This window comes from Microtus oregoni, unplaced genomic scaffold (genome assembly GCF_018167655.1).
Source record: "Microtus oregoni isolate MIOR12 unplaced genomic scaffold, Mior012 000070F_ref0000104, whole genome shotgun sequence".
Classification (NCBI taxonomy): Eukaryota; Metazoa; Chordata; class Mammalia; order Rodentia; family Cricetidae; genus Microtus; species Microtus oregoni.
This window is the reverse complement of record NW_024543977.1, coordinates 3388631-3399477: the sequence shown is the minus strand read 5'-3', so window position 1 is coordinate 3399477 and position 10847 is coordinate 3388631. Positions and strand designations below refer to the sequence as shown.

General features: G+C 40.6%; 1 protein-coding gene across 1 annotated transcript in view; it reads right to left on the bottom strand.

The window, feature by feature from the left end:
* Positions 1-5512: 5512 nt before the first annotated feature.
* Positions 5513-10847, bottom strand: part of Gad2 (glutamate decarboxylase 2) — a 68877-nt gene continuing 63542 nt past the window's right edge. Inside the window, exon 16 of the mRNA XM_041641587.1 lies at positions 5513-8944. Coding sequence (XP_041497521.1) covers positions 8771-8944 — 174 coding nt within the window. The 3' untranslated portion in view covers positions 5513-8770. The remainder of the gene's footprint in view (positions 8945-10847) is intronic.

Here is a 10847-nt window from a genome sequence, read left to right as displayed (position 1 = left end):
TGCCACATTTTCATGTCTCCATTTATCACTTGTTGGATATTTAGTCAATTACATTCCTCAGCTATTGCAAATAGACACTAATGAATATCAGTGAGCATGTGTCTTTGGGTCATTTGGTAGATCTCTTTCTAGCTTTGTGGGAAGCTTCTACACTGATTTCCATTGGCTGCATCAGTTTGTACCCCCACCAATAGTGAATAAGGGCTCCTTTTTCCCCACATACCCCTGACAGTATTTGCTGACATTTGATTTCTCAGTGATTGCCATCTGAGGGTAAGGTAGAATTTCAAAATAATTTTAATTTATGATTTTCTTGATGGTTAATGATACTGAAAACTTGAAAAAATGTCCAATTGCATTTTTTCATCAGAGAATTCTCTGTTCAAATCTATGAGCCATCTTTTTTGTTTTGTTAGTTTTCTTGACATTCAAGTTTTTAAAAAAGTTCTTTGTGTATTTTTTATTTTTATTTCATTCTGTGGGCTTCCTTTTTACTCTATTGATGGTTTCTTTTGTTGTACATAAGAGTTTTAGTTTTGTAAGTTCACATTTGTTGTTTGTTGGTCTTATTTTCTGAGTTGCTGGGATCTTATTAGAAATTCTTTGCCTGTTGAATTTAATGTCCTCTTGATGGATTGATCCCTTTACCAGTAGGAAGTGACCATCTTTATCTCTTATGAGTACTTTGCTTTGAAGTCTAAGTCTAATTCTCCTGTATTACTCTAATTTATCTTAGCTTCTTCTTCTAGCTTTGTCTCCTCTCGTCTAAACACTTGTCTTTACAGGAACTTTGAAGCAATAAAAAAATTACAAGAGTTACCTCTCATTGGTCAAAAGCACATATCTAGATAAGCACATAAGGAGCTGAGCTACATAAATGTGTAGATAAGCAATAAGGAGCTGAGCCGTTGCCATAGCAACACAAGGTTCTGAGGTTATAGGAGTAAGGCCATGTCCAGACTAGAGGAGGCACACAGTGCTTAGTGACAAACTTTAAGACATAGGTCTATTGTTAGCAGACTAGCAAGTGAAGAATTGGCATGCTTTTCTTAGGGGGCTTTGTGTAGCATTCTGGTTAGATATCTGTGACTCTGACCTTGTGCATAGGTATAAAGTTTTAAAGTAATGATTCATTTACAAAAAAACTTTAGTCCAGTGTGAACTTGCTTTGAGGTAAAAGTAAGCTGATTGTGTGCAGTTAGTCTGAGCAAAAAGGAACAAAGCAGGCTTTCAAGTGTCTACAGTCCTCATGGGACAAATAGTTCTAGTTATGAAGCATGTCCTAGTACATTTTCTACATATCAAAACTATACAGTAAATGAAAAGCCATCTTCCTGACTACCCACAGATATATGTGTCCATAAGATTGAGATGTAATCCTGAGATTACATATACATATCACATGAAAATGAAGAGTAATGGGAAGATATCATAACACAAGTGAACTTCCAGATGAAGGCTACAGTTTTCAGAGTCAGTAGTCTGCAAGCCTTGCTGACAAGGTACCCCATCAGGAAAAACTTCCTCTGGTGGGTTGCCATCTGAACTATCAGTTGCTATAAGCTATAATCGTGTCATGACCAATAACAGCTCATGACAACTGCTCCTGATACCTATCATTTGTTGATTTTCTAGTGTCTGTTTTCTTGGTCTCTGCTTAGTCTCCAAATTAACATTGTTTAATTTTTCCCCTCTGGTCTCCTTTATATGCTTATCCTCTTCAGTCTAAAATATTCCATCCAGTATCTTCTGTAGTGTTGGCTTGGTATCCATGTATTCCTGTAGACTGTGCTTATCTGGGAATGTTTTTCTTTCTGCTTCAATTATGACGGATAGTTCTGTTGGATATAGTAATCAGGGTTAGCATCTGTGGTCCTTCACAACTGGAAGTACACAATTTCTGTCTTTATGACTTCATCAAATGTTATTCGAATAGGACCTTCTTTATATGAGACTCTATTCTTCTCTCTTGCAGCTTTCAATATTTCTTTGTTCTGACCATCATACATCATGAGGAAATCTCTTTTCTGCTCTTGTCTATTTGGTGTTTGGTATGCCCCTTGTACTTAGATGGGCATCGCTTTCTTTAGATTTGGGGATTTTCCTATGGTTTTAGTGAAAATATTTTCTGTAACTTTGACCTGGATTTATTCTCCTTCTTCTATAAACATAGTATTTGTAAGTTTGTTTTTTCCATAGTGTCTTAAAGGTATTACATGGTCTGTTTGATTTTAATTTATTGTTTTATTAGACTAAGTGCTCCAGTTCCTCTACCTGTCTTTAAGTCCTGATGGTTCATCTTCCTGTCCACTGATGAAGATTTTTGTGGCAGAGTGAGTTGAGACAGGGTTTCTCTGTAGCTTTGGAACCTGTTCTGGCATTTGCTCTGTAGACAAGACTGGCCTCAAACTCAGAGAAATCTACCTATCTCTGACTCCCAAGTGCTGGGATTAAAGGTGTGCACCACCACTGCCTGACTTTCACTGAGCTTTTTATTTCAAGTTTTATTTTGGTTCGTGTTTTCTTTAATATTTCAATCTCTTTATTGAATTTTATTTTCATAGCCTAAATTGTCATCCTAGTTTTATATGTTTTTTAAATCTTCATTCTGGCTTTTTTTATGTTCTCTTTGTGTTCCTTCGGCATATATAATTGTTCTTTTGATTTCATTGTTTTAAGTGTCATTCCAGTTGCTTTCATTGGGGATCATTACTATGGGCTTAAAGATTCTGGAGGAGATGCGTTGGCTTGGTTTTTCCTTTCATTGTGATTTTAGAAGAGGACCTGGGCAGAGTTAGGTTGTTGGTCATAGGTCTGGCCTACATTTGTGGAGTGGGTATTTGTGTCTCTGCCTTTAGTTTTGTGAGTTTGACAAATGAAAAAGGACACTAAAAAGAAATCCCACGCTAGCTCAGAATTGAGTATAATAAAGGGTTATTTACTTAGGGGTAGACTCACAGATCACAGTCCTTTGCTCAAATGGGGAACAGCAACTGGATCTCACAGCCAGAAAAGAGGCTGGATGCAGGCTCTACATTGGCATATATAGTATAAGGGGCCACACCCAAGTAGGCGGGTAACTTAAAGGCTATCGGCTGTAGGAATTCCTACAGCAGATAAGTTTTATGTCAGATAATGCCCAAAATCCAGTTTTAGGGCCACTTGGTGCTGATCTGTGAGTTGGGCAGCAGAGGCACTTGTATCTTAGCTAAGGAGAGGCACAGCTTCTGGCCTCACCAGCAGATGCAGTGGAGAGAAAGCAGGTTCTCTTCGCAGTTCCTCAGAAACTGAGGCTAGAATGCTGGAGAGAATTGAGGTTGTGAACTCCCAGTGGGACATTTAGGTACTCAGCACAGGTCCTCAGATAATGGCACTGTGATCTCAGAGGGAGGGTGGTTTGAGAAGCTCCCATGTAACAGGCAAGGCAGTGATGCGGGTCTTCATTTGGGCAGCACTAGGGTCCTGGCACTAGGACATGAATATGACTTATGGAGGCAGTAAAGACTCAGTTCAGGCCCTCAGAGGGTGATGTCAAGGGGGAGTGAGTGACTCCACACAGATACCCTGATGGCAGAGAGAGTGAGCGGGAGGAGTGAGGTATGGGGGCCTTTAACCCGACAGGTGCTTGAGGGAGGTTCAAGTGGGCCCAGAGCAGAAGAAATATGAGTTGGAAGTGGGATGTCGGGGACCTCTTATCTGTCTAGCCTGAATGAACATGCTCCTAAACTTGTATGTTGAGCCATGTCTCGAGGACTTCCTCCAAGGACATATTCCCTTAGCCCTCAGCTATGGAAGCTCAGGAACATTAGCGGACTTAGTTAAGATGACATCAAACATCAGGAAAAGATGCACAAAGCATGGGTGGAGTGACTGCTCACTGTAGGGTACCACAGGAGAGGATGGAGAGTTTTGCTAGGGCTCTCTGTGTTTTAGATAAGGTGCGTAAGACAGATCAATAGGACAGGTAGGCAATCTACATGAGTAAGTAGAAGACAACCTGAAGCCTGGTTTCCGGATTGAACTTTTTAAAGTGAGCATTCACTGAACTCCCTAATCAAGAGTCAGCCGTGAAGGAACTCAGTGGAGTTTGGGTGTGTAAGGAGGTGACTTAGAGAGTTCATATAAAGTTAATAGTGTTGTGCCTCAAGATTCATTATTGCTTATTGGATGCTGTGTTAGTTTCTTTTCTCGCAGTTGTGACACAGTGCCTGGCAAATGCCATTTGAGGAAGCTCGGATATGGTTTGAAGGAACACCGTCCTCTGTGCAGGGAAAGCATGGCAGCAGGATGAGAAGCAGCTGGCCACATCACATCTGTGGTCAGGAGGAAGAGAGACGTGAATATTGGTGCTCAGCTCTCTTTTTCCTCTTATGGTTTTGTTCAGTCCAGGGTCCCTGCCCATGGCATGACATAATCCATATTTAGGGTGGGTCTTCCATCTTCAGCTAAGCATCTATGAAAATGCTCTCACAGATACACCTAAAGGTGATCCAATCAAGTTGATGATGAAGATTAGTCAGCACAAATATCAAGAGCCATCCTCAGGGACATATATACATTCAACTTAACCAACACGAAAACTATGAGGAAAGTTGCTGGTGTAAAAGTGGGTAACAAAATCAAAGAGGCTTGGGGTGTTCGTGGAATATTCCAGAGGGTCAGTGATGGGGTTCAGGTAATCTGGCTACAGGACCTGCATTCTTACTACTCCTGAGATACTTTCACTCATCCCAAAAAGGAGTGGGAAATTCTTCTTGGGTGATAATAATGGCAGAATTATGTGTCTCTGCTATTTGAGAGTCCTTATCTTTTTTTTTTTAATTTATTTATTGATTAAGGATTTCTGCCTCGTCCCCACAACCGCTTCCCATTTCCCTCCCCCTCCCCCGATCAAGTCCCCCTCCCTCATCTGCTCGAAGAGCAATCAGGGTTCCCTGACCTGTGGGAAGCCCAAGGACTGCCCACCTCTATCCAGGTCTCGTAAGGTGAGCATTCAAACTGCCTAGGCTCCCACAAAGCCAGTACGTGCAGTAGGATCAAAAACCCACTGCAATTGTTCTTGAATTCTCAGTATTCCTCATTGTCTGCTATGTTCAGCTAGTCCGGATTTATCCCATGCTTTTTCAGACATTGGGGTCTCACCAAGGCCAGCTGGCCTAGGTCTGAGAGTCCTTATCTTTTACACATTCACAAAAACATAATTTGCTGTTGAGGATAAAGTAGTGTAGAGAAATAGATTAAATAAGATTTGGCCTCTACAAACAGTAAAGGTTGAAGGCTACATGGAACTTTGTTATTTTATTTTTCTCATTTTCTGCTTATATGATTCTTTTACAATAAAGTATTTTTCATGGATTGTTTCTGTTTGAAGGAGAAACTAGAGTTTAGGCAAAGGTATCCTCTAGATGCGTCAGTAGGGGTGATAGCAGAAATAAGAGCGAAAGACAAAGTCACTACAAATGACCTCTGCCACATGGCAGCATGCAGAGTGACCATGCACAGACTACATGTGTCCACATTTACACATTTATTTGGGTTTAGAGCGAAAACACAGGTAAAATACTTTGATCATACACAAGTTTATATTTGGTAGGAAGAACAGTTGCCACATATCTGTATATTTTATTTTTATTTTTATTCTGTCTTTAATAATGGAGGGTGCTGGGGAAATGTTGGCATTATTCAGAAACACCACTTGGTAACAAGATCTTGGCACACGCAACTAGTTAATACACAGCGTTTGCACTTAGCACTTGAAAACAGAAAAGCACGTGCAAGACGATACCTGGTTTGATGTCTTTGATTCTTTGTCCTGCTACTATATTTACACCTGTGCTTCCTTTGTCCACACTCTGTGGGGCAGCACCTACTCCCAATCCCCACGGAGTCAACACCTGCAGTATCAGCAGCTTGTGACACTCTGTAATTGGTTTCTCTAACCTCAGAGATGAAACGGTGTTCACTTTTCGTTTTGTGTGCAATCACACAATCCTCAAAGGGATTTCTTAGGGTGGGGCTTAGCTGAGGCTATGTTCTCTATAACAGCTGATGGAGAGGGCACACAGCTTGGGAGGCGTGAGAGGGTGAGAACTGGGACAGATGCAAATGTAGTTCTCATAGTCTCAAAGGTCAAAGTTCAATAGAGCTACCACATAGAAGAAGACATACTGATAATTGTGCAAGCTTTTACAGCAACAATGTTAATTTGCAACACCACACAATTCAATATAAAGTGCACAACCTCAATCTGAGGTGACAAGACTGTACTAACAATGTACTAAAGGCAATACACACACACATACATACATACACACGCACAATTTTTTTCTTTACTCAAATCCTGTGACAGTACATGAACTCTATTCCATTTAGAGATCTCAGATAAACACACACTGCACTTTTTTCAAGTATTTTAAATAATAAATAAAATATTGCTGTGTAAATAAAAATGGCCGTATCAGTTCTGATTAAAGCTGAAACCAATGCTTTTTAAATGAAAAAAAAATAGGTCACAGATAAAGAAAGACCTTTGGCACTGGGAATTTGGACCAATGTCCAAAACCATCTCCTTCTATTATTCTTTTTTCTTCCTATTGTCCCTCCTTCTCTCTCAAGTGGATGGCAGATATAATTAAAAGATTGGGACCTGCTAAGTTTGCATTTGCTTCCTTCTCTAGAATACAAGGCCTGTCATCTTGTCAAACTAGAAACCAGCTTGTGCTACCAAGTCTGTCCCCCAAGGGCTAAGTTTCTCTTAATCAAGACACTAGAGCTTGCTGCCTTCTCTAAGAGGGACAAAGGGTTTGATAGATGACTGTCTCTTCCTGTGAAATGAGATCTTTTGGCTCAAGGCTGAAGATGGATAGGCAGCTGTTGGTTAGCTCTCCGTAGCCAGTATATAGAAAGGAAAAGCAAGCTTGCCCATTAGAAGGCACCTACCATGGGAGGCTCTTCCTTTATTAAATCATGCACAGGAGGTTTTCACTTCAGTGCTCCAAGGAATCCATTGGCTTTCTAGACAGCAAGTGCCTGAAGCCATATTCATACCAAGGACCAGTAGGTTTGCACAGCCTGATCAAATGAAGTCTGGGGCTAAGTCATGAAGATCTGTGATAGTTAAGGACAGGGCCTTCTTTGTTCCTGTGGTCTTTCTGAGTTGAAATGCCCACCCGTAAGGAGTGGGAGGATGCTTCCAGACCTGTACCCGCCATTTGCACGTAAAAGGCCTTAGTTGTGCCAGCGCTTAGGTCTGTTCCTATGTGACTCTAAAGTTATCATGGCAGCTGTGGGTAGCTCTCCATAGAGTTGGCAGGGGAGGAAATTTACTTTTAAAATATTATTTTGAGTTTTAGTGATCTCTGCATATTCTGGTCACTGTGGATCTTGATGGGAGGCAGATAAAAGATCTGAAGCTGCTTGCACGAGGAACTCATTTCAGGAAAGAAACAGCCACATGGGACTTAAATCATTATTGAGGATCTGGAGGTAGGGAGTCCAGCAGGAGAGGTGTAGAAGTGTGGGATGAAGAAGGGATTCGAACAAGAGCATATACTCGATGCAAATAACCCTTTCTCCAGAAAACAGCAAAATGGCATTTGGGATGAAGCCACTGTTGTCACACAGAGGTCTTCTCTCCCGTGGCTGAGCTTGATATTCTGAGCTCATCACACATTCAGTGCTACACACCCCCTGCTTGGGCTGATCAGGTTTTATTTTTAGTTTATTTTCCTAATTAATTCAAATGATCTAATAAAAGAATATGGTTTAAAAAGACACTTCAAGAACTAATATCAACCTTCTGTTCAAAGCAGGCTACTTGGGAAAGTAGAATGGCCATGCTTGCCTGGATCCGTGACCAGGCAGGGATTATAGGGCGGGTCTTCCAGGGCCAGTGTGTACGAAGCCCAAACAGGAAGAGGGTCTTCATTGTTGGTCTGATCTATTGTTTCAGGAAGTTTCATAGGGGTTTTGTGTGTGTGTGTGTGTTTGTTTTGAAATACTATCTTTAGAGATACAATAAGCCATAATATATACTAAAGTAAGTTACTACACTTTTAAAGAATTTGGTGGGTTTCTATGCTAAAATTACCTTGCTAAAGTGTTTTATTGTGCCTCCATGAAAAGAAAGAGAGAGAAAAAAATAAAGAAATAAATCTGGCTTAGGTTTCATATCTGCCCCTGCAGTTTGTATAACCCATATAAAATAAAATCTATATGTTACAAAATAGGATTTCTTTTAATATATATTTTTTCTTTTTGTAAAATTATATGTATTTAAATACATTTGAAATGTTGCTATAGGTAAATTAGAAATTTTTTCTAATACTATGAAAAAGGCGAGAGTTTTTATTATCAGTATACACTTTATATACTTTGTCCTTTGTCGGGACCCCAAGAATCTTTTATGATTCAAGGGTGATTCAGCACAATTCAATACTACTGCTCTGAGGGGAAAATAAAGTTGGATTAGCATACTATATTAAAAGGGAAGTACTTATAACAACATTATGCTTACTCTTACTGATTAGAACATATAGCCTTTGTCACTAATTATTAGAGAGGTATTCTAAACTTAAGAAAGGATTTTTAAAAGGAGCAATGTCTCTTTTTTGTTTGTTTGCTTTGATTTTTTTTTTAACTGTACTCTACTGTGACACCACAATATAGAAATAGTTGTACTTTGGAACAAACTACAAATACATTTACACAGCTGTGACAACTTAACTGTCTACCTAGATAGAGAATTGAAACAGTTTGATGAGGGAGGTGATTACAAATCCTGTCCCAGGCGTTCGATTTCCTCAATGAGAAAGTCGATGTCTTGGTGAGTTGCTGCAGGGTTTGAGATGACCATGCGGAAGAAGTTGACTTTGTCTCCCAGGGGCTGGTAGCTAACCATTGTGGTTCCGAACTCCATCATTCTGGCTTTGATCACTGGCGCCACCTGTCGGAGAGACCACCACATCAGTGCAAAGGCTGGACCTCCCTTAGGTTAGCAACCCCCTAGCTAGCAATGACTTTGGTTTTTAACTAAACGGGACCTCAGTTTTCTCTTGAAGGAATTTCTTCAAGTTTTCATGGACTCGGAGAATAAAAACAGCTTAAAACATTAAAAAGGCTAAATATGATTAGAGTAACACACAGTAGGCTAGCAGGCACTCTCCACCTTGATTGTCTAGTTAGTGTTTGGAGGGAATGGGAAGAACCCGGTCCTGGCCCAGTCTGGAGAGAGTTTCACGCCGGAAAATATGAAGCCATTGCAAAGAAAGCATTTTTCACAGAATTATTATGAGGGATAGTATCAAGTAATGGATAAATGTCATAGACCTCTGAGGGGCTGGGGAGGTGACTCTGTCGGGTGAGTTCACTTGCTTAAAAACACGAGGATTTGTGTTCCTCTAGCACCCATGAAACAAAGCCAGGAGCGGTCCACATATTGTAACACCAATGCTGTGGGGAGGAGAGGGGCTGGTCCTGGGGTTCACTGGCCAGCTTAGCTGAAACACTAAGTTTCAAGTTCTGCAGGAGACCATGTATCAAGAGAACAAGGCCAGAGCCATAGAGGAAGACACACAGAATACTCCTCTGGCCTCCCCAGTTTCTTTATATTCTCTTTACAAACTGCTTCCACTTATAAGTATTTTGTTTTTGGGAAAAAACTTTAATTATATGAAGAATTATCTGAGAGTAAAAAGCTGAGTCCACACGACTTCATATACAGAAGACTATATCAGACAAGATCACAGTATTTATGTTAGACTGTTCCCTGCAGCTTCATGGCTTCTTTTGGCTGTGTCAAATTGAGTTCATGCTCCCTGGCTTGGCACAAAGGCCTTTTGTCATCAGCTCCAAGGATTCATCTTCAATTGCTCACCAAAAACAATCTACAGCTCTGGCAAGAGCAATTTATTAAAGATCCCTTGAAGCGTCTACATTTTGGTCATTTCACGCCTGTCAGCAGTCTGCCTGTGGTGTGCTCTCTAGGGCTCTGCTTGCTGAGTGCCCAGCAGGAACCCCCAGTGCTGCAAGAGGTGCAAGCCCTTTCCTGCTGCCATCATCTTCCTCTCCAAGTTGTAACTACACGGCCCTTCCCCACCGAGTCTAACAATATCCTCATTTCTTAATTGACCTTTCGCTGATGAACAAATACATTTTCTCTTTCTACCTCACCTGGAAGCTAGGTGTGGCCCTTTGCATTCCTTTGTTCCCTAGCTCAGTTCAGGGAGGTGCAGAGGGCTTTCTGAATTCTAACTGCTACAGCAGTAGCATGGGAAGGACAGCTCTTTCAGACAAGACACACCTTCCAGTTGCATCTACACAGATGCATGATCTGTCCACATGCATTTGCTACTGGAGTTTGTAAGTATACAATCTGATCTGTGATGTTCATAACAAAGATACAGCCAAAAATGAGAAGCCAGACAAGGCTTTCAACTCATGTGGGATGTACACGGTCAGAAATTGAGTTGAAAATGGGGACCATCACTTACATCACAGCAAGTCTCTTTATAATTAAAATACACATTTGTTTCTTCCTAAAGGGGTAGTATTCATGAAATAACATACAATTATCATAGAAATGTATTTTTACTATATATTATAAAGCTCTTGTGTTTAAAACAGAATCATAAGAAATGAAATGGGAAAGTAGAACAGTCATCCAAGAGACATTTGCCAAAAACACCTCAGTTTCGGACCTTTGCAAAGTCCCCTCAAGTACGCGCTCAAATTGCTCCTTTTCCAATTTGCTATTAAACCCATTTGTTGGCCTTTTGAAAATTATCAGTTAGTGGAGGACTATAAAAACCGATACAAGTGATGCAGGTAATGATGAAGAGTTGCTGGGC